Here is a 23947-nt window from a genome sequence, read left to right as displayed (position 1 = left end):
ATTGAAAATGATTAATGTGCCTATTCAAGAGTATGCGAACCATTTATTTGTCATGATGATTGAACGGCGCATTTGAAGCAACACCTAAAGTTTGAATTCTAGCACCTTTTTTTTTTTTTACTTCAGCTCGTAGGCCTACTCCAGTTTGAAATAATGTAATGTATTTTTCTTATAAATAATAACCTACCTTACCTTTACAATAATTGCTTCAAGGTATTTTCTTCTCTGTAGTCATCTGTAGCATGAAAAATAAAACTGCACAAATTAGAATGTATAAATGGCTAACGGTCCAAGTGGGGAGAGGACACAGGTGAGGTCATTCTTTCATTTCCGGTATACTTACCCTGTCATGGCCAGAAGGCGCATGAGCCTATCCCAGGAGTAAACTACACGCTGTATGTCCACGATACCATATTTTTTGGCCCGATATTATCGGCCATCCGCATTTACTTGTGTTCCACAGTGGAAGATGTGTCTTTATCACATACACAAAAATGCACAAGTGACAGGGATTCCGCAGGAGACAAATATATTTGTTTATTGAGGAGGCATTTTATAATGCTAATGCTAACTGGATGACGTGACTGACTGAAGGAAGACCTGAATTATTTTAGTTTGAGTTATTTTGGGCCGCACAGATTTTCACACACACACACACACACACACACACACACACACACACACACACACACACTTAAGAAAACAAAAACACTTTGACAAAAGCCCCCCCCCGCATGCACGTGCCAGCAACTAACCTTTAACACGTTTTTTTTTAACACTTCATAGCCACCGTACATTGAAATCAGTATACAGTCACTATGAATGTTCATTTTTATTTTTTTATATCATTTTTATCCCACATGTCCTTCATGTGTGCAGGTCCTGCAGTCATGCCATCCAAAGTCCGCCACCAGGGCAGCTTGTGGTGCTGCAGCCTGGCATTGTGGGCGTCACGGCCCTGAGCAGCCACGGTAACGCAAGGGCTCAGGAAACGCTCGATATCTGCCTCCTTGACATCTGAGAGCGGAAGGCTTTCTGTGAGCAATAAAGACGATACATATCAGCATGAGCCAGAAGGGAGTGACATCACCGCTTGAAAGAATGAATGAAAAGACAAGAACCTTTGAGAAGGTCCAGCTGAGTGTCAGTTTGAGCCAGCAGAGACTCTAATTTCTGATGCTCCCTCATATGTCGCATCCTCTGCTGCAGCAGCGCCCGCAACCGCCACTGCACGTCGACGTGGAGATGTTCACACTGCTCACGACTCACCCCTATCGACTGCGTGCGGGCGCACACACCCACACCCACACCCGCACTAATTAGCACCAACAAAGCACTGTATCTTCACCAGTCATCATTGAACTTACAGGATGCAACCTAATGTATTCTTCCACCCGTGTCTTCCACAGAGACCGCTGGCTGTCCGTCAAACCCTTCTGTCCAATCCAGCAACATCTGCCATCCAAGACATCTGCTGCACAACGCTTTTGAACAAAATGATGCTCCTGCAAGGAGGAACAGAAGAAATGGCATAAAATGTTAGCTGAACAAGGCTTTCCTAGCAGCATACATACACACAACCATGCAAAGAATTACTATATAACAGTATATAGTTGGGGCTATATCGGCATCTCTTGCATAATTAAAATGCAGACCCGGGAACAACTAAGGCTTTTATGCTGTCATTCATGTTAGCATATATGCTGGCTCACAAAGCGTAGCAGGGTATTACGAGCAGCCGTGCCAAGCTACAAAGAGGCTGAATGAGATGAGAGCCAACTATATAACCAATGCACACAGACAGAGTGAACCCTCTTGTCACAGAGATGAACAGATGCAACACACACGCATATACACGTAGTACATGTCAATTTATCCAGAGCTCATAATTATCCACCGACTTTATTTGTTCAATTAATCAGTTGATCTACTAGTGACAGGCCTAGCAGCGGTGGTAATATAGCAATACGAGTAGCACGAGTAGCATGAGTAGCAGTAGAGAGTCTTACAGCTTTCTGCAGTGTCCTGGCAGCTTGTTGCTGAGTTTGCATGCGTGTTGCTGTACGTAGCTGGAAGTCAAGGCGTCGTCTGACCAGAAATCCTCTCCAAGCGCTTTGGATCAACACGGCTGCACGACGCTCGCACTCCTGCAGGTACAACTGCACCTGGTCTGGACATGAAGACGACTCAAGACACGTCACTGTGCATGTGTGAGAGCGTGCACGTCACTGTGCATGTGATTGCATGTGTGTGACTGTACATGTCATTGTGCATGAGCGTACCAGGTGGTAGAAACTGCAGCAGCTGTCTCTGTTTCTGGTGGAACTTGGTTCTTGCCTGCTGACGCTGCATACGCATCTACACACACACACACACACACACACACACACCAATATGGGATTATAGTGGCCTGCATGTAAATGTTTATCTCACAAATATTTTGTTCTGGGCATGAGTGCTGCCTTGATGCATATTTGGGTTACTCAGGTACCATTATTTTTATTTTATTTTTTTTTCATTATTATTATTTTTTTATTTCAATGATTCCATTCCTCGTGTCTCTTTCTAAAAAGACACAGTGACAAATGGAATAATGTGGGTCTTTTTGTACAAGCCTGCTATTTTATGTTTGATTGGGAATGCACAAACAATTTGCTAATTTATTACAGTCCTAAATTGGATTTTTTTTTGGCAAAAATACATTCGGAAAGGACTGTCCAGCTGGTTTTTCATTGTTGTGTTGTTTTGTTTGAGTGAGTGTAAGGCTGAAGCCATCCCTGACCACCACTTTGGGAAAAGGAAACAAATGTATTGCAATACAGAACAAATGCATAGATTTGATTATTAATAGACGCGTGCAACGAACATAGTAGGTTGTTCTGCTCTTTTAGCATCAACAGGCATCAATGAAACCTGCTAAAATGTATAGATAGTATACGTGTGTGAATGAGAGGGACCCAAGTGGAAGAGTGAGGTTACAGGGAGAAGAGATACAGAAGGTGGAGAATTTCAAGTACCTGGGGTCAACAGTCCAGAACAATGGAGATTGTGAAAAGGAGGTGGAGAAGCGTGTGCAGGCAGGATGGAATGGGTGGAGAAAAGTGTCAGGCGTGATGAGTGATAGAAGAGTTTCAGCTAAAATGACCAACAACTCCAAACTAGCCTCCTAAATGAGGGAGCACAGTGTGGGACTGTTCAAAAAGGACAGCAAATGGTCCATTCAAACCCAAATTAACAGCTGCAAGCAAGAACACTACTACAGTGTGACGATGTGTCAGTGTGCCCGTCTTAATGCAAATTCACGCAGAGACCAAACAGTTAATTGGTTTAAATTCAGTGAAACCTTGTATTGTTTGGCAAACACGTCAATGCAGAGCTGGATGTTAAAAGGCAACTTTCAAACACCAGTTAAAATAGGTATTGGTGGCATGGCGACAGAGTGGTTAGCACTGCTGTCTCACAGCAAGAAGGATTCAGAACCAAGCTCACGTGGGCTTTCTCCTGACGATTAGAAAAGAGGGGACCATGGAGAGGATGCGTTGGAGTTCCAGCAGAGGGAAGACTTCACTGTCAGCATGGTCAAATGAGAGACCTGGACACAGATCGGTCACGGCAGAAAGACACTAAACCTAAACCTGCCTAAACACAAGAGGACTACAACTACAACCGGAACAAAAGAAATGTTCATTACGCACTCGACCGTCTCAACTGCATGTTTGGATGGAGCTCACTGGTGCGCACTGCAAGCTCCTGCAGCCTAAGAGGAAGATGATTGGCTGGCTGGCTGACTGACTAAAACACGGGAGAACAACAGCAAAACCATTCAACTGAGGCACAAGGACTCTGCACTCTTGCGGCCATCTTTGCAGGACGACCACGCCCGGAGAGAGTGGCAACTGTCTTGAACTCCCTCCATTTGGAGATGATCTGTCTAACTGTTGAGACATGGACATCAAGGCTTTTAGAGATACTTTTGTATCCCCTACCAGCCTTATGTAGCTCAACAATTCTTGCTTGCGGGTCTTCACAGAGCTCTTTGGTGCCCATCACACAATGCTTCTTCTTTCAAAACTAGTGTGAGTTTTTAAAGGGCAGAGCAGCTTGATACAAGTCCTGCATACTAGTCACACGAATTGAACTCCATGTTGGATGACACCTGACTCAAATGAGCTCTTGGAGAAGTCATTGACCAAGGGGTTCACATATTTTTTCCACCCTGTATTGTGAGATTTCTACATGATGTGTTCAGTGAAAAGATGAAAATATTAAATTTTGTGACGTATTAGTCACAACAGAAGTTGTTTATCTATTGTGGTGAGTTACATGAAGATCAGGCCACATGTTATGCCAAATATACGCAGAAATCCAAGACAACTTGGCTGCGCCTAGAAATTGTGTCCAATTGTGTTACTGCTGGCAATGTGAACCAAGCTACTGCCACGTTTGTACAACGACCGGATGGCACGTAGTAGCGCGCCACCAATCCCGTAATCCTGTACCCCCGGAGCACCCCCCAAAGGGGACATGGTCTCATGCCTTTTCAAAGTCAACAAAGCACATTTTTGACCGGTTGGGCAAACTCCCAAGCACCTCCAGGAGCCTCATGAGGATGTAGAACTGGTCCAGGGGTATGCGACCAGGACAAAAACCGCATTGGACCTCCAGAGGTTTGACCAACGGTCGTACCCTTCTCTCCAGCACCCTGGAATAGACTTTCCCAGGAAGGCTGAGGAGTTTTTTCCTAAACTTTTTAAAAATACAACGTGTACTCCTATATAAAATGTATATTTATGTTTGTGTTCAATGTAAGGCTGCAAGGGTTATTCGGAAAATTTGAATACCTCCTTTTTGCCACGTTTCGAATAGTCGCTGATGGATAGAAGTGTGTCTTTGAATACGCGGGAAAATTGAAGCAGCTACAAAAAGTGGCAAGACAACAAAGGACAAGGAAAATTAAATGTAAAAAAACAGACAGAAAATGTGTCCAAGCAGGAATTGGAACACTGTGACGTGTATCAGGTTTAACGCTGCTGTGGCTTTCACCATTGCCACTCGTCGTATTTGAAGCCGCTATGTTGTGTGGAAAAGTGACTTGTTTGGTTGCGCCGTTCGTGCCATGAACATGTAATACATGTGATCATGTATTTATTATATTTTTCTCATGGACTTGTTAGTTCATTTATTATTGCCTGACTGAGTAACTAGTGGTGTCATTGTCTTACCTTCATTTGGGCTGTTAGGTTTTTTAATAATTGTCTCTGTTTGTTATATCTTTAATGGTTGCTGATCCCTGAACTCAACTAATGAATGATCTTTTACCAAATGATGCCCAACACTATTCAGCATGTCGATCCTCGCTATATTGTTGATAAAAGTATACACAACATGCATCAAGAAATACATCGGTGGAGTTACTGATGCCGACTATTACTCTCTGTTTGAGTAAAGCCACTTGATCAAGCCTTTCCTGACATTCCACACACCTAAACAAGTTTAAATCTGTGCTGATATCTGATTGGATCAATATCTGTATCGGTCAATATTCAGGCAGCAATATCAAAATCGGATTGGAAGTGAACAAGTTTCAGGACATCCAAAATGTTTTCACCTGGAAATTCAACTCCTCCTCCCACTGCTGTGCTGCACTGTGCTGTTGCTGTCGTTTCTTACGAGCTCTGAGACACACACGTGCACACACATAGTTAACATTTGTGTGAAAGTTTGCACTTTTACGTGTGTGACAAACCTAAAGCTTTGCTGCAGCATGGAGACGATACGGTTGAGAATCTTGAGTCTGCGTCTGGTCAGATATGCTCTCCAGGCCGCCTGAATCACACACGCCGCTCTCACACACTCCACAGAAGACTGTCAGGATATCATCATCATCATGAGAAGACATCAGCCAAGATAGACAGGTGGATACACACATTAGGGTTTGGTGATATGGACCTTATTTTTTCGGTGTATCACAATATGACAATATGATGATGAACTGTTCTAATGGATGTCACACATTGCACACATTTCTACCAAACTCTTCAACCAACTGTAATGCCTGTGCTTGTCATGAAGGAAGATGTAGCCACCCATGCCATTCCACCTGCATATGAAGATATTTATCACACTCGTGTTTTGTTTACGGAGACATGGGGCAAACGACGCTCTTATTTTGAAGGATGGTCACGTAAGTGTGTTCCGTATGAAGAATGTGTATTTACGGCAAAGTCAAGCTTCGTTCAAAAATAAACGTGCTTCTCATATTTTTTTCACTCACAATCTGCATATTGTAAAACGTCCCTTCCATTAAAGCCGTAAAACACAACCTGGTAAAATACTCATACTCATCCAGCCTGAGTCACACACACAACCACACAAGCTAACCCTGCTAGCTTCCACTCAGGCTCTGGAAAAGAAGATTCAGCCAATTTTGTCTTATCTTTGATTGATTTCTCACCATTTGAACCTGGTGGAGAGGGAATTGTTCAGTGTTTATAATGATTTGGTGCCACGACTGAGTGGTCTGCCAAGTACATACTTCCACACACAAACCTTCTCGACCCGCCCCGCCCACATACTCACTGTGTTTTCACAGGACTGGATGAGTGTGATCAGCTGATGGACTTCTTGATCAAAGCCACGACCCCGCCAGTCTTTGTCCAGTAGGCTATTCAGACCTGTAAAGACAAGCAGCCATGAATGAACTGAGTTATGAATGCTACAAACTGCCCAGCTTAGGGATTTTCCATATCCAACTTGATAAGCACGCACCGAAGTTGCCAGTCTGCCTTACTGGCACTTGCACATAAATATGGCACACTTGTTTGATGTTTCTTACTATCATGAGAATAAACAACTGTCCGTAAAATGAGTAGTCAATTGATGACAGCGTGTCATGTGCTATCAACGTGTGTGATGGCTCACCTTTCAATCTCATTCCACGTTCTGGCTTTCTTGTTTACATGCCTGGCTGTCATCATCTCGCTAGCTCCCTTTTGTCGAGCTAATATCATCACAACATCCATCCATTTTCTATGCCGTTTATCCTCACTTGGGTCACGGGAATGCTGGAGCCTATCCCAGCTGATTTCAGGCGAGAGGCAGGACACACCCTTGACTGGTAGCCAGCCACAGGGCACATATAGACAAACAACCATTCACACTCACATTCATACATATGGACAATTTGGAGTGACCAATGAAGCTAACATGCTTTTGGAATGTGGGAGGAAACCGGAGTACCCGGAGAAAACCCACGTATGCACGGGGAGAAAATGCAAACTCCACAGAGATGCCAAGTGGAGATTCCAACCCAGGTGTCCCCATCTCCTGACTGTGTGGCCTACATGCTAACTACTCATTCACCGTGCGTCATCACAACTTTTTTAAATTGTCCATTGTGCTCTCCTGGTATCATTATGGCTTGTCTTCAAACATCATGGCTTGTCTTCAAAACACAAGCTGTGTGTGTGTAGAAGTTGTGCAACAGAAAGACTTTGTGTGTCCAGCTTTACGACAGGGATGTTATCACAGCAGTCCCCAACGGGTAGCTCACTAGCTGTTGAGTACTTCACTAAAGAATATTTCATGCAGCCCACTACCACAGCTTCAAAAAAATCAGAGGGGAAACCCCGGATTTTTGTTACAGCCTCTTGAAAAATGCATTTTGCGGAGGACTGTTGTGTGTGTGGGGTTTTTTTGTATTGGGAAAAACTAACTTTCTTCATTCTGTAAAAACAAATCAAATTTAAATTCATTGGTTTTGTTATCACAGTGTACTGACCTTTGAACTTGCAAAGGAGGGTCTGGAGTGGCAGCTGACTGGACATGTGGAGGATCAATCTGACAGAGGCCCCGCCCACTGCTGTGTCTGAGGTGACAGCTAATTGGCTGACAGCCTCATTGAGCAGTAGCTGGATGGAGTCATCACACAACCTGGATAGATAGTCACTGTGCATGTTTAAGCATTAAGAATATGACGGCGATGTTGTTTGGTATGTGCTCATGTGCATGCATACCTGCTAGCTATGCATGTGTCAATCCACATTTGGATGCACAGCAATGCTGTGGTGGCATCACAGCCCTGGATGAGCTCATAGTGGGCAGAGCTGAGAACTGAACATGTCATCAGTAATGATATGCTGTGGAAGCGTACTACGTAAACGTATTACGGAAGCGTACAAATCGGGCACTGACCCTGCATGGTGAGCTGTGTGTGCGCTCGCAGGATCCAGCTGACCGAGTCCATCACCTTCCTGAAGAGAGAGACAGGCTGAAACACACACGACCGTCACACGTCCTAACATCCTGCATGCTCTGGAGTTCAACATGTGGTGCACCATCTCACCTGTGTTCGCCTTGCAAGCTGACTAGCCAATGACAGGAGGCTGTCCACGACTGATGGCAGGAACACCGTATGAAAGGTCTCCGGCAGTCCACTGAGTTCCATCCCCACACAACAGGAACTTGAACCAAATGGAAATGGAAAGTCCACCAGACAAAGTGTGATTACAATTGAAAAGTCAAGCCAAGATTGCAGAAGACAAAATGCCATTAAAGATTTGTCTCGAAGCTACAGGCAACAACCTGGTGAGCGAGGCAAGTGTGGCGGCAGCGCTCCAGTTTCCTTGCAGTGATGGAGGATCCAGGGTGAGAAGGGCAATACAGTGGTCCAGAACACCGCTCTGATACAAGAGAGACTTGACTCTGTTCCTCTGGACCGCCGCCATCTTCACAAAGCCTGTGAAAATGATACCACTGACTTCTTAGACTTCTTCAGAGTGATTTCGATTTCATTGTACATTAGCGGCGTAGCAGTAGAAGATGCCTTCTCAATCAACTACACTAAATGTCTAACGATTAGTCGAGCAGATATCCAACACAACAAAGGAAACATCTCACCGTTTAAAGTGTTGTTCAGCAAGTTGATGGCATCATCAGGAGTCATCCTTTCATCTTCCACTTGTCTCTTCAGCTGCATAACAGCCTCCTCATACTCCTCCTCCATTGTTTCTAGAAGCAAGTTAAATACAACCAGTTCACAGGACAACAGTCTCAAATACAAAGACCAATCTAATGAAAAACATAATGTTGACAGGACAACAGTCTGCTGAACAGCACATGTTCGCAAGACAACTGTAATAAAAAAAAGAGCATGTTCACTGGAGAACATTCAAATCCAGAAAAAGAAGAGTATAATAGAAGGTGTTCACAGAAGAATGGTCTAATACAGGGGTGCTCACACTTTTTCAGCATGCGAGCTACTTTTAAAATGACCGAGTCAAAATGATCTACCCACTACAAAAATGCAAAACATCTATTTATTTTCAAATGTATTGAGGATTATTTGTACGTACAATGTATGTTGATGTACCTTACATAACCAAATGAGCCAATATTGCAAAACACACATAATTAACTATTAACATTTTTTGTAATTACCTGAGTTTACTTTGATGACTTGCACTGAATTGAATCAGCCATGGATGCATAGTCCGGACAGTAGCTGCTGATAGCCAGGTTAGCCAGGCAAACGCACTTCGAAAAAGACATTGTGAAAAAAAAGTCCACCTCCCATTCCGTATGGAAGTGATATGTTTTTGCCTTTTTACTTGGTCCAGCTACTTCACTCATTTTAGTGACCATAAACTTTAGCGAGGGCTTAAAATCTGACGCAATTCGCCGACTAGCTTAGCACTTTGCATCGTTGTTTACGCATGCGCGGTGACCTAAAGGTCAAAATTCAGTTGTCATCTGACTGGTTGTCCTGTATGTCAATCAAGTAACGGGGATGGATGATAGGCTGACATCATAAGTTCTGCTGCACTTAGAGACGTTGTTTGATTTGAGTTATCCCGTGTGTTAAAGGCCAATAATCTAGAGATAAAACACGTACCTGTTTATTTGCAAGTTAACACCTCATTTGTACTCCATTAGACGACACTAGCGCCCAGAAGACACACTTTAGACACTGCGGAGTTTGTCGTTCAAGTTCAGCTCGCTACTCATTAACTATACGATCTGCTCTGCGCATGTGCAAAACGCTTCTACTTCTTCATGTTTTGGGCGGGTCGCAATCAACGTTTTAGGTGTTAACCGCCACCTATTGGAGTGTGTATGTACTCAGGTTACAGACTCATTGGTACATGAACACATTTGTATACGCCTATATGCATGAAGATACGAGATTTCTAACACCCCACAAAAACAAAAAGAGAGGCAACAGAGAATGTGCTCACAGCAGTTGGAGATCGTATGCTGAGTAAAAAAGTAATATCTGTTGTCTTCTTTCCTCTGTCTCATTATTTTAAAATGCTGTCGGTGCTTAGACCTGACACATAAAATAGCCGACCCTAGTAGCGAGATACAGGCTTTTGAAGAAGCTGGGCCTGGCCTATCTCAGCCACCAAACTTAACGTAGTCAAACAGCAGACCTAACAGGACAGAATAGTAGTGCCACAGGTGATGAGACATAATATTGTGCAGCGGATTCATGATGGGCATAAAGGTATAGTAAAATGTCATGTCGTGTCGTGTGTGGTGGCCAAGAATGAGCAGGCAGATTCAGGATGTAGTTGGTACATGTAAACACTGCTAAGAAGCTAAGCCAGCAAAATATTGGGAACCTTTGACTGCTACTCCACTTCCCAGTCGTCTGTGGGAAAGAATAGCAGCTGACATATGTGAGTTAAACAAGTGAACTACTTGGTGGTTGCAGACCAACGCCGTTACTTTTTTCAGTAACGAGTAATCTCACTAAGTACTTTTACTGTCAGCATAACGCCGTTACCATTTTCGACACCCCGTTACTGAAGCCGCCTAAAATTATATCACCGACTTCATAACGAACCTGCAGTGCAGTGAGAGTGCTTGAGAGTAGGCTTGTGTTTAGAGCACATAAGCAACGAGGGTTGGCTAAGGTTTAGTAAGATTGCATTTTCAGCCAATCAGAGAACTTGGGTGGGCGGGTGTTTAGAGCACATAAGCAACAATGATCGGCTAAGGTTTAGTAAGATTGCGTCTTCAGCCAATCAGAGAACTACATTCTTCAATAAAATCATATTTGGCCACAAAAGCACTATATGCTTTGTTATAACATGATATTTTTCCATGAAAAACAATTTGACAATGAAAATAATGTGCAATATTGTAATACACAAACACTACATTTGGCAACACAAACGCTATACTTGGAATGAAAATAAACAACAAATGCCACAAACACAATATTTGCCACAGAAACATTACAATACATTGAAAACAAGCTGCTAAAAGTCATGTTACTACCATGAAGACTTGAAATTGTGAAACAACACAATATTTTGCCTTGCTAGCGCTACAATCTGCAATGAAAGGGGCACATTTTGCCATGAAAACAAGCACTTATATAATCCTAGCATATTTTACCAGGAACAGACTGACTGTGACATTGTGCTGTGCCATTTGAGTGCTAAAGTGTCCAGTCAGACAGGAGAGAAGGAATCTGCCCACAAATTAGCAGCTTCTGGCGCCACGACTGCATTTCCTGGACTTGTGGTATTACCGTGAAATTTGGCCCAGCCCTTCTGCTTATGTGCCATATTTCATCCTTCCATACACGCATGTGAGAGGACATACATCATGATGCTGCCTGGATTCTTCTTCATGCTGCTTTTCACTGGTGGAGCCGTGCTTTCTTCTTTCATTCAGTGGTCACTTGCGTTCCTGCTTGGGTTCAAATTGTTCCTGTTGTTGCTCATTACAGGCGGCGTCCCCACAGAGAAAGTGTGTGCTTACAACGAGGTGTTGGACCACCTCAATTTGACAGCAGACAACAGCCTGTACTCTATGACACGACCTGTCAAAGACCACAGAAAGACAACAGTGGTCTCCTTGGAGGTGATCCTTTATGCCATTCTTGACGTGGTAAGCATACTACACCTGCTCATGTGTCTCTACTGATAATAATAATCATCAACAGTATCAATTTAGATGGAGGATTTTGAAACTATATACAGTACAAATTCAAGTCACTGTACTCATATTGTGGTTCTAAAAAATTAGCTACAAAAAGAAGTTCAAGAAAATCCTCCAAAATATATATACCGTAAATACTTAAAAAAAAAAAAAGAAATCAAATAAACATCCTCAAATAGGGAGAAAACAATACAATAAAATAATGCTACTAAATAGTGCAGCCCGAACCAACTCTTGTAATCCCATGTAAGCCCATGTAATTGGCTTTATAATCAATAAAAATGTCAAATACAATATTAGTTAAAAATATATACATTTAAAATAATCTTGAAATCCTCAAAATCCTGAAATTGGAAAAAATTAAGTCATACATATCCATGGTTGATAGGACGCCATCTTGACGGCGGCCCTGACCTCTGGTGTCCACCATCGGCTTTGGGGCTTGCCGCCACAACTGGCACCGACCACCTTGCGGCCGCAGCGCCAATTGCCGGCTTCAGCAATGGAGGCATGAAATACGGCCTATTCCAACTTGATATCCTCGTCCTCCCCAGGGATGCAGGTGACGCTCTGCCGCAGTGGGAGTTGACAGATATTCTCAGCACACCCTCACTACACGTTTGGGTGTGTAGGGTGTCCTGGTGCACTTGTGGACATCCTTATGTTCTAACATGGTGTTTGCTATAGACAAACAGAAGTGCAACACATGTTCAGATTGGGCAGGTCGATCCTCCCAATCACGCCACTCCAGGTCATACCGTCATTGTCCACCTGGGGGTTGATGTCTCTCAGTAGAACGTAGATACGAGCAGTCCTCTGATGGACTCAAGATGGCCAAGCTGCCGTTTGGCATGTATGCACAAACAGTCAGGACTCTTTCCTGAATCCGAAAGGAAATAACCCTCTCCTTAACCGGGATGACTCCAACACAGAGGCACCCAGCCAGGGGGGGGCTATTACGAAGTGCACCCTAGCTCTTTGCCTGTATCCTGCGGCAACTCCAGAGTAGAAGAAGGCCTCTCCCCTCTTGGGGAGCTTGGTTCCGGAACTCCAACTGTGGGTTGAGGTGAGTCCTGTCAGATTGTCTCAACCACTCACACAGCTTTGGGCTCCTTCCCCGCCAGAGAAGTGACATTTCAAGTCCCAAGAACCAAACAAAAAGAGTACAAAATGTCTCAACTAATTATAGACAGTAGGCAGCGAAAATATGAGTTACTAAGCAGAGATACAAAAGGTCAGGAGAGAAAATGAAGCGTGCGATGGGCAGGCAGGATGAGGCATGACAAGGCAAACAATCTGACAGGGGAATCATGGAAGTGGAGTGGTATAAGAAGGCCTAATGGCTGATGGGCAACAGGTGTGCAGACCAGGAGAGCAAGGCAGGAGTTTGCAGCAGGACAGAAAAGAGACAACAGGGGGCAGCAGACCAAAACAAGTGCAGATCATGACAGATAAAGTGCAAAAGGTCATAAAAACCAGAGATGATATACCCAGGTATCTACATGTCGACCAGGTCACAGGTGTTTTGAACAGTTAAACACAACTAGCTATGCTAACGATGCTTTATGAAACAAAACACCACATTCCGTGTTCCTAAAACTATCACCAGGGCTCGACAATAACGTTGTACCGATGGCCCGGGGCAAGTTAAAACAAAATTCGGGCAAGTAAATCCAATCATTAATATTCCCGTCGGGCAAGCGCACTTTAGCATGCCGTACTGCCAAGAGTTTTTTTAAAGCGGTTCTTGTTGGGTGTTGGTAAAACACGGACTGCGTAATTCCGGTGGTAATTTGCAAACCAATCCTTGCAAATCTTGAAATGGACCAATCAGAATCGTTTATTTAGACCGCGGTCCGTAATCCACAATCCGCGTTTTACCCACACCCGTTCTTGTTCGCGATCAACCAATCAGCGATCGTTTTACTAGGAAAACATCTATCATGGCGTCCCTGCCAACATCGTCTAATTCGTCAACAACTTCTGAAGGAAAACACCAAAAAGTGATGAACCAGTGCCTCCTAAACAAGTATTTTATTAGCGGCAGCAAATCAAATGATGGCACAGGTGAGTGAATCACGTTGCTGTGACAATTTGAAGTGGTCACAATGAAACACCACCCATTAGATCCAATACCAAGTGCTGATTTTGCACAAGCTACAAAACCTAGCGGTTTCATTTCTCTGTGTATTTTTCTCACCTTTGCTTCACAAATTATTGTTTGACCATTGAGCTTTTTTTTCTGGATTAAAAACACTTTACTAGTACACAAATGTGTCAAATGTTTCATTGTGGTGCACAACTTATAAATATCACTGCTTACTACGACTACGATGTGTAAGGTAGCATGGCTTGCCATGTTAACATACATCTCCACAAATTTTCAGACATTCCTCCAAATACAATGCATCAGTACTATTATCTGATGAATTATCAGCATATATTGATATATGATATCATTATGGCAGTCTTTTTATTTTACATGGGGCAAGTTCGGGCAAGTAGTTCTCACCTTAAGGATTCCCCATGGGCAAGTCATTTTTGTTTTTAACGTAGAGCCCTGTATCACTAAAAGTTGGACGTCACTTCCAGACACACAGTCTCTCTGACAGAAGCACGTATAAAATATGAGCCCCATATGAATTGTAAGGCAGGCCAGGATGATGCAATGGAGTTATTAGTTCTTGAATGCGTCAAGATTTTCAAATGAATCATGCGAGTTCACACATTATTCTAATAAAATCTAAATAAATCATATATGAACACATTTTTAAAATGCTCATTTGAAATGAAATAAAAATGCAGAAATAAGTGGAAAAATAATACAATCAAAATAGTGTGGCCCAATCCGACTTGTGGCTGTAAGTGCATTAATAATATACAGTATGAGTACAATTGGAAAAATAAATCAAATAATGAGGAAACACAATCTGAAAAATTCAATCAGGTAATGCAATTAGATAGTGTTATCATATAGCATAGACTTCATATGTTCGCTGGTGTTTTTCAGCACAGCCTTTAACTAAGAAAAGGGGATATTTCAAACGTACAGTACAGTATTGGTTGGTTGGCAAGGCTGATGTAGAAATCTGTCCCTGAGTGTACTTAAGACCACATACTAAATGGGATGGAAAGCCTTTAAATGATTTTGTGGTGAAACTCTCCGGCAGGAGGCTTTCATGAGCAGTGACAGCTCTTATTTATGCTTTGATATCATACTCACGTTCCATCATGTGCAAAAGTCTTGGGTCAGCATATGGTCACTGGCCAGAAATAATGGAGTAAACAAAACACGTTCATGTTTCATTAAATTCACACAGTCAAATCAACAATGGCAAATGTTTTCCATGTTTTCCAGAGAGAGATTGACCAGACCTTCCTTCCTTACGTTTGGATTTTCACGGTCGCCTAAACCATTTTTTACTCTTACTCAAATGTTCCTGTCAAGTTAAAAGATGACGTTTTGACAATTCTTACAGTTGTACTTCCGTCACAGAGCTGGCAGAATGATCACATCGCCTGGCAACCGGAGGACTTTTGTGGAATTCAGAGTGTCCATCTTCCCACTGAGGTTCTATGGAAACCAGATCTCACCATCGAGGAGATGTAAGAGCAAAGGAACACTTTAAGGCTACATTCACTGGAGCACTTTGCTACTCTGTGAAAAAGATACTTGGTGTGCATTTACTTAGTGTTCACACTGGCACTTCTCATGAAAACCCGACAACAGTTGGCAACAACCTACGCTATTTGCTACTGTAACAGAGCAGCCAGCGACCGCGGGGCTAAAGGCCCACTGGTCTGCGAATCCCACAGAGGGCGTCCTATTACACAGTATGCAGGAAAATCTGGCAAAGGAATACGAACGATCAGGGAGTACTAGTTGGCAAATACAATACACTTTCATTTTACAAACTAGAAATTTAAAATACAGTGATTTTATTAGCTACTAAAGATGAAAAAGACTAGACACAATAAAACACTGAACACCACTTGGCCCTAATTGGGAGAGGGGATGGAAATAAAACAAAAACAAAAAAAAAAAAAAACACAACAAACTAATACCAGCAAAAGCAAAACCCCAACAACACAAAACTTTAAATCAAACGCCAACTCCCAATTAGACCAAGTAAAAGTGCATAAGTGCAACGGTTGTTGGTCCTCCACTAAAGTGCATACACTAAGCCTATTGAGACAGCACAACCCTGAAACTAAGCCGAACACGCCTACGGAGGTCCGCGGAAGAAGGTCGTAGTCGTGTGCGCAAAACCGCCTAATATAACGAGCAAAAAACAAACAGGCAAAACAAAGCAACAAAGACAGCAGTGGCTTACTGAAACACAAAATTATAAACAAGTTAACGACTGCAAACAGAATTTAACATGACAAAAACAACAACACTGCCTTCACCGCGCTCGCCACAGCTCAACCGTGGCTGCCCACGATGCGTTTGGGGGAGTGCTGGCCGTAGGACTTTTGGCCTTTCAAACTATAACTCCATGAAACGTACACAACCTATTAGGACATGATGATGCAATCCTTTAAAATGCCATGCCATGATGACAAATAATAGCTTTGTCATGTCAGGAAACATTTTTGACCATAACTTAAACCATAATTAATCACAGTTTTGAAGTAATTAATCATGATTAATCATACTAACAATTGTCTGAAATATGCCCATTTTTACTGTATTTAGTGAATATAAAGATAAATGATGATAGGTATATATCTGCATGTATTAAGAGCTCCAAATGAAGTGAATATGTCAATCAAGCTAAACAATAGTACACACGTCTGAGCAATGAGGGTTGTGCTCACAGACATTTAAGGTAAATTGCATTTTTACTTAAAGGGGACCTATGATGCTTTTCCCCTTTCTGACATAAACGTACATGTAGTTAGAATGTTGTATTCTGGTGTTAAATCATGCCAACATTTCAGACGATGAGGTTTGGACATTTGGAAGTGAGCCCCGAAAAACATTTGGGATGGCTTGAGAATGCTTTCAGAGAGTTTTTTCTAACACTGGCTCTCTGTGACATCACAGTGAACCGGACTACCTTTTATGGGCATGCCCAGGTACAAGCGATAGGCTTGCCCTCCTCCCTGCTCTGCTGTTTTGTCAAAGATTTCACAGTATAAACACGGAGAAAAGGCTTCCAAGAAATGTTCGAGGGAACGCTAACTTGCCTGAAGAGGCAAACATCAGCAGAAGTGGTTGGAGTTTCAGATTCCTGACCAGCAAGAGAAAAATATGAGACATGAGTGAAGATTGACTATCCGCCAGACTGTTACTGAAGCCTGATGCCTTTTCAACGTGACTTGGTCATGTGGGAGAGTCCGAAGAGCAAGCGGTAAATAACAATTTCATTTCTCAGGGTCCTAAGTAGGGATGAGCTGGATACTCGTTAAAAACGAGTCAGAAAAGTAAAGAAAGCATCATAGGTCCCCTTGAAGAAGTCTATTTCCTGCCACGCACTGTTCCACGACTGTCTGTATTTCTGCATTTTTTTTTACATCCCCGCTACTCCCTCAGCTCCAAACTGTGCTGTTTTGTGGATGTAACAGCAACATTGTTCTTCTTGTTATCAACATTGTTACACCCATCCAATCAAGTTACTGCCGCATTGACACAAACACACAGACGAGCTTCACCTAAAGCTCGCCTGTCAGCGTCAGTGTTGCACTCCCAACGCCTCAGATAAAAGTAAAAGTATTACATGTTACATGTTACATGTTTTCCTGAACAAACCTGAATGTAGTGCATGCTCACGACATGGATGGATAAAACCTTGTTGGAGGTGTTTTAATAGCAGTCCTTGTCGGTGGCATAGGTGGTTTCCATACGTACAGTAATGAGCTGTCTCTTTTTATCTTTTAATATCTTAAATTTGCAACAAACAGAAAAGAGAAAGACATGTTACAATGTTGTGAAGGCCAGAGCAGATAGAAAGGCAAAAATGGTGAAAAAAGTATTTCAAAAGAAAAGTCGCTGACACAAGGTCACTGGGAAGCTAAAAGTAGACGGAAAAAGCACTAAGTAGCAAACTAAGTTGCAAAAAAAAAGGAATTACTAGCTAGTTCAACAACTTCAAAGTTGCAAGGAATAAACGTTCACAAGGTATTCTGTACTAGCAAAAATGGCAAGAGCCCAGGAAGCTTAAGGAAGGTAAGACAATCTGGCAAGGAATAATGACGGTGGTATGGCTTAAGAGGATCTAAGGGCTGATTTGCTGCAGGTGCATTCAGGGGAGGGGTCCTCTGCAGGACTGCAAAGGGACAGCAGATTACTGGATTTCATCTAACCATTTCTATTCTTGAAAATGCTCATTTTAATGCCAACAACGTGTATTATTTGATTAATAATGGGCCAACAACAGCCACAAAACAGTGACCATTTATGAAATCATTTTTTAAAAGAGTGAGGGAGAGATGTTGGAACCGAGATGTAGCGAGGAGCGACTTATTTTAATGACAATAAAAATATTTAGCAAGGCAATATGTGGCCAATAAAGCTTCTCTAGCCATAAACACGGCAACATAAGGCTGGGTTAGCTGTTCTATTCCAAATCAAACTTATGTTTAGATTCTGCTATGTTTAACAGCTTACATTTCACAGAAAGCTTGGAAAATATACTTTTAAAGAGTGCCGTGGTCTGTCAATCGATTAAAATATTTGATCACAATTAATCGCATTTTGTCCATTGTTAACTCATAGTTAATAAGTAGGGGAAAACTCTTTGTGTTAAACGATTTGATGTACAACTACAACGATAATTACATCCAATTTTATGTAAAAGGATATCAATTTGGGAACTACGTGCGATTATTTAAAATACAGTCAGCAAGCATATTTTTGTATGACTATTTTTCTTTATTATTAGCATATTAGCTCTTAAACTCGCCCACAAACGTTCAGCAAATACAAAATGTGAGCAAGTAGGACCTCTCACACTAACATAAACATGTTTTTTTGATGACAGTGTCAGCTCCAAATGGGATTTGTGTCAAGAACGACAAACTGGTCTGGAAATATAACAACATTTTTTATGAACAAAAGTAGTCCACACAGGGTAAAAGTACAAATAAACAGAGGTTGCCAGGCAAAAATGACACTAGCCAAAAAACGGTAAGAGAAACTACTCTCTAGTTTGAAGTGCTCCCGCTTGATTGCTTTGTTAAGATCCAAGCAGGTTCTTGGTGCTCCGTTGGGTTTCTCCACGGTGACCAGCGAGCTGACCCATGATGTCGGTTCTTCTATTCAATTGTATTCCATTGTTGTGGGGCAGCCTCCCTTGACTGGCACTCTTTCGCCAGTGTGTCCACTCACAGGAAATATTTTGCTCTTCACTGCACGTCTCCTGTAGTCATTCACAGACATGAGGTTCACTGATGCTCCTGTGTCCAGTTTGAATGGAATTATGGTCTGGTTAACTGTTAACGGCACTATCCATTCATCTTCATCTTCATCAATATGTACAGCATCCACAAAGACCTCCTCAGGTTCCTCTTCCACTGACTGACGCTTTTACTTTGTCATCCACTTCACCGCGTCCATCCATGTTGAATCTCTGCTTGAACCTTTTCTGGTTATTAGCCAGATTTTCTGTCAGTTGCATAGGTGTTGGTGGACTTGGCTTATCCATGTTTCCTCCTCTTTTTTTTTATTTCGAAGAGAACGGACACGTTTTGCTTGTAATAGCCTCTTTTGCTAATCTGTGTTAATTTCTGTGCGCGGTACTTCACCCTTCTTGTGCTGATTACCTGTCTCCTGACATGTTATGTTCATCCTTTAAACATACGTATGACAGGAGCTGCAGAGTTCAGCAAAGTATATCAACTTCTTTATTGTTGCTCCTTCAGCACAACTCCCAACCATCTACTGTCATTGGTATGCACACTCTCCGGCTACCCTCCTGCGCTAAGCTTCATGGGTAATGTAGTACCTTAACCAACACAATTACAAGAATATAACTATTACTTAGAAATCCTACAGATTTTGAATGTTTAATTCGAGCTGTGATTTGTCCTACTTTTTTGTCATTGAACGCATCATCTACGTATGTTCTCTGATGCCCAGAGGGATGTATGGATGTATTTGGATGTATTTCATCCCTTTTTATTTGACCTCCTATTTGCTCCCAAATGCTGATACTATGTGGGAATGCATAAATGGCTAACGCTAACACAACACTGGACTTCAACCACCGTCATCACATTGACAGCCCGTCAATAGCAGCTGGAACTCCAATTTAGCTGGCAGTTCAATGCCAAAATCATCAGAGAGATGTAAAAATATGAAAAGCACTGGTTAGTTGGGCCACTCTTATGCCAAGGTAGCACTGTATATGACAATAAAAACAATACCTGCACTGCTCCAGTCTCTGGCAGGCCATGTAATCCTTGATAAGTCAAACACAGCGACAGTAGATACACTCTAAAAAGTAATTCAGAGTATCTGTTGACACCACTTGATTTTATACATGAATGCAATGTAAAAAATGTAATTAATTGATTTAGATAAACTTTCTAAGTTGCTAACTTTATTTTTTAAGTTATGTTCAAATAATAATGTTGGCTATTACATGAACTTAATTTAGAATGTCATATACACTCAGATTTTATTGTTGGTAAGCTTAAAACAAAATTCAGGTTGCCATGACTTAATAAAATTAGCTTGGTAACATAATATATATACACACACACACACACATATGTATATAGTATATATATATTAAGTTACTGCTACTTAAAAAGCTGTGTGCATTGTTATTATAATTAAGTAGATAACAAATAAAACTACTTTGAATAAAATGATTAAGTCAGTTGACTTAACATATTTCTTTGAGTTACGACAACAATTATTCAGTAAGCATTACTTAAAATAAGCTTTGAGTGAAGAGAAAAAGCTAATTTGTGCAATGCAATATTGTTTGTTGGTTCAAAGCAATTTCAAATTAAGTTGTCATAACTAAGAAAGACTAATGGAAACTGTTGCGTTGATTTTTGTTGTTGAGGCTAAACGTTTATTTTTTGAGTGTACAAATAACTTTGGTCTTGCTACAAGAGCCATCTGCCAGGGCTTTGAAGCTAACTTTACCAATCTAAATACTCTTTTCTTTCTCCATTTCCCATCAATATTTGCTCCAGCTTGTGGCTACAGAATTAACGTGCTTCAACCAAACTACGGTTGGGGCCGAGGGTCAAACAGGAGGAGCACATGTTAATCGTGCATCAAAAACTTTGCCGCAGTTAAAGGGGAAACTTTGACAGCCCTAGAACATACACATGAACACATGAACATACACACAAACCTGCGAGGGAGGAAGTAGGTTTTCTCCTCCATATGTGTGGTTTGTGTATGTTGTCATTGAAGGCCGTGTGGCATTTACATTTCAGCTCTAGTGAACCAGGACTCAGGATCTCTGTCTGCACGTTTGGTGCACCCCAGCGTTCAGACGTGACCAAAAGAACAGTTTGGGTTCTTCCTGAGACAAAACATTCTAAGTACATGTCACCAAGCTTCATGATCGCAGACATCTATGGTGTGTCGTAACCACACAGGATTGAGAAGGACAAGGCACCCCCGAGTCCACACCTTACTATCACCAGCGGAGGCCGGGTCCAGGTCCAGAACGATCAGGTGCTGCTCAGTACCTGCAGGATGCACATCTACCAGTTCCCCTTTGACCATCAGAGCTGCAACCTCTCCTTCAAGTCTGTGGTCCACCCCGGTGAGCACTTCTCTGAAGCGGAAGCCAACCGCTACCCCCCTGCCCCCCGATTAAAACCTCACGCCTTGACTTCCTGTCTCAGCCCAGGAGATCCAGCTTCTTCACTCGCTCGGCTCCGCAGAGGCCACCAGGTGGTCCAGAGAGGTGATGCACACGCAGTACGAGTGGCTCTTCATGGACATGACCGTGGCCAACAAGACCGTCAGCGTGTTTGGCATGGAGCAGGACATGATTGTTTACACCGTGAGGACCTTTTTATTGACGGAGCATGCTCCGTAGTCATCAAGTCATGATGTGCTGCTACGTGTCCAGATCACCATGAAGAGGAGACCGGTACTCTACATCATCAACTTCCTGCTACCCGTCCTCTTCTTCCTGGGTCTGGATTTGGCCTCCTTCCTGATCTCGGACACTGCAGGTGAAAAGCTGAGCTTCAAGATCACCATCCTGTTGGCCGTTACGGTCATGCAGCTCATTCTCAACGACATCCTGCCGTGCTCATCCAACAGGATTCCTCTCATAGGTGAAACAGTCAGACATTATTTGGGGAACACATTCGCTGCCTGGTTTGCCCTCATGGATGCCATCTCCTGCTGTCCTCAGCTGTCTACTGCATTGGCATCTTTGCTCTGATGCTGCTCAGCCTACTGGAGACCATCTTGGCCATGTACTTGATGGAGAAAGATGGACGCGGTGAAGACACGAAGACCGGCCGACACCAGAGCTTGGCTGAAGATGCTGACAGATGGGCTGACTGTGAAGGAGGTGGGTCACAAGACAAAAATTCCACAGAGATGTGGCAAAGTCTTGGAGAAAGAGTGGAGGCTGTGATAAATAGACATCCCTTGTTTCTTTGCAGAGGACAAGAAGACAGAGACACATTGTCCTGCTGATGAACATCAACCTGAACCGATGAAGGTTTTGATTACCTTCCAGAATCATGAGACTTCAAGAGGCAAATAATTACAATAACCAGCTGCAATCTCTGCAGGATGCTGGACGGACACAGTCCTGGACTGTGGAACAGCTCTCAGAGGAGACGAGGGAGGTGATGAACGCGCTAACGCTGCTTCTTGGGAAGAGGATGGACGAGGGCAAGAAGTCAGGCTACTGGACCAGAGTCACCCTTCAAATGAACAGAATCTTTTTCATCTTCTACATTATGGCTGCATCTTTGTTTTTGGCTATTATATGTTTCCTTTGGAAGAGCAATCAGGATGAATAACTGGAATAACATTGCTTAGTTAGCTAGATAGCTTGTGTGGGTTAGCTGTTGTCGTGCCTTCTCCCTTTTACAGTAATAAATACCATAATAAATAAAATAAATAAATAAATAATCATAATAAAACCAGTGCAGCACCTGAAAAAGGTAGTATTTATCTTGTTATGTGTTGGGGATGAAATTTCTCCTAACCCTAAAAGGCCAAAAGAGCCACTTTAATAAATTAATTAAGACAATTTCACCTCCTCTTATGTGTTCATTAATCTCCAATGATCAGACGGAGAGCCCCCTCACCTTGACTTGGCTGTTTTTACCCCCATCTAACCTTCTCATGGCGGCTGGCCTTTACTGACTGGGCATTTTTCATCTGTGAGCTTATTCTATGCCTGACCTTTTACCTGCTTCAGAGCAAACTAAGCACCTGCTTAGGGCCCCGTGACCACTAGGGGGCCCCCAAGAGTCATTAAAAAAGAAATAAGTAATGAATGATTTTTTTCCGTGTGTGAGTGATGATGATTCATATATTATCAAATGTACGTTCATGTACAAAAAAGACAATATTACGTTAACAGAGTGTAGTTTCTTACTGCCTCTCAATAAATATAATGAAGCATTATTTCTATAACCTACTTGTTTTCTATTGCGGCACTTAGTTAATATAGTAAATATATGACTCATCAAACATCAATAAAATCAGTTTCTCTAAAATCCACATGTATATATCACTTAAATTAATAAATCAATCATTCATTCATTTTCTACCGCTTTTTCCTCACGAGGGTCGCGGGGGGTGCTGGAGCCTATCCCAGCTGTCTTTGGGCGAGAGGCGGGGTACACCCTGGACTGGTGGCCAGCCAATCACAGGGCACATATAGACAAACAACCATTCACACTCACAATAAATCAATCAGTAAAGCCGTTTTTATCATTCAGTAACTGCGCTCTATGATCAAGTCAAACATTGTTCATAAAATTATTTACAGATATTTGGTGGAAGTTTTTTTTTCTACATGTCTCATAAGAATTTGTATGTTAT

General features: G+C 42.3%; 2 protein-coding genes across 5 annotated transcripts; one reads left to right on the top strand and one right to left on the bottom strand.

Moving 5' to 3' along the window:
• Positions 1 to 284: 284 nt before the first annotated feature.
• Positions 285 to 10053, bottom strand: LOC131124867 (IQ calmodulin-binding motif-containing protein 1-like). Of its 3 annotated transcripts, none has more exons than XM_058065787.1 (15): positions 9439 to 9742; positions 8899 to 9009; positions 8584 to 8737; positions 8345 to 8462; positions 8194 to 8269; positions 8016 to 8112; positions 7781 to 7947; positions 6580 to 6674; positions 5747 to 5865; positions 5609 to 5675; positions 2283 to 2358; positions 2010 to 2170; positions 1368 to 1505; positions 1122 to 1278; positions 285 to 1035 (listed from the first exon to the last, which is right to left on the bottom strand). In XM_058065787.1, exons 2-15 carry the CDS (start codon positions 9002 to 9004, stop codon positions 833 to 835), a joined length of 1734 nt encoding a protein of 577 aa, XP_057921770.1. In that variant the 5' UTR covers positions 9005 to 9009; positions 9439 to 9742; the 3' UTR covers positions 285 to 832. The 3 variants fall into 3 exon arrangements, with proteins under 3 accessions (XP_057921770.1, XP_057921769.1, XP_057921772.1); XM_058065786.1 differs by lacking the exon at positions 9439 to 9742 and adding an exon at positions 9893 to 10053 and having other exon boundaries at positions 296 to 1035; XM_058065789.1 differs by lacking the exon at positions 9439 to 9742 and adding an exon at positions 9893 to 10053 and having other exon boundaries at positions 296 to 1035; positions 7781 to 7932.
• A 1395-nt stretch (positions 10054 to 11448) lies between these two features.
• Positions 11449 to 23926, top strand: LOC131125479 (5-hydroxytryptamine receptor 3A-like). 2 transcript variants are annotated; one of them, XM_058067076.1, is made up of 9 exons: positions 11449 to 11901; positions 15311 to 15355; positions 15449 to 15558; positions 21520 to 21689; positions 21772 to 21932; positions 22002 to 22212; positions 22293 to 22454; positions 22549 to 22607; positions 22681 to 23926. In XM_058067076.1, exons 1-9 carry the CDS (start codon positions 11617 to 11619, stop codon positions 22912 to 22914), a joined length of 1437 nt encoding a protein of 478 aa, XP_057923059.1. In that variant the 5' UTR covers positions 11449 to 11616; the 3' UTR covers positions 22915 to 23926. The 2 variants fall into 2 exon arrangements, with proteins under 2 accessions (XP_057923059.1, XP_057923058.1); XM_058067075.1 differs by lacking the exon at positions 11449 to 11901 and adding an exon at positions 13532 to 14019 and having other exon boundaries at positions 22681 to 23919.
• Positions 23927 to 23947: the final 21 nt, after the last annotated feature.

The sequence above is a fragment of the Doryrhamphus excisus genome, chromosome 3, assembly GCF_030265055.1.
Source record: "Doryrhamphus excisus isolate RoL2022-K1 chromosome 3, RoL_Dexc_1.0, whole genome shotgun sequence".
In the NCBI taxonomy this organism is placed as follows: Eukaryota; Metazoa; Chordata; class Actinopteri; order Syngnathiformes; family Syngnathidae; genus Doryrhamphus; species Doryrhamphus excisus.
The sequence above is the reverse complement of the archived record's forward strand: the minus strand, read 5'-3'. Positions and strand labels throughout refer to the sequence as shown.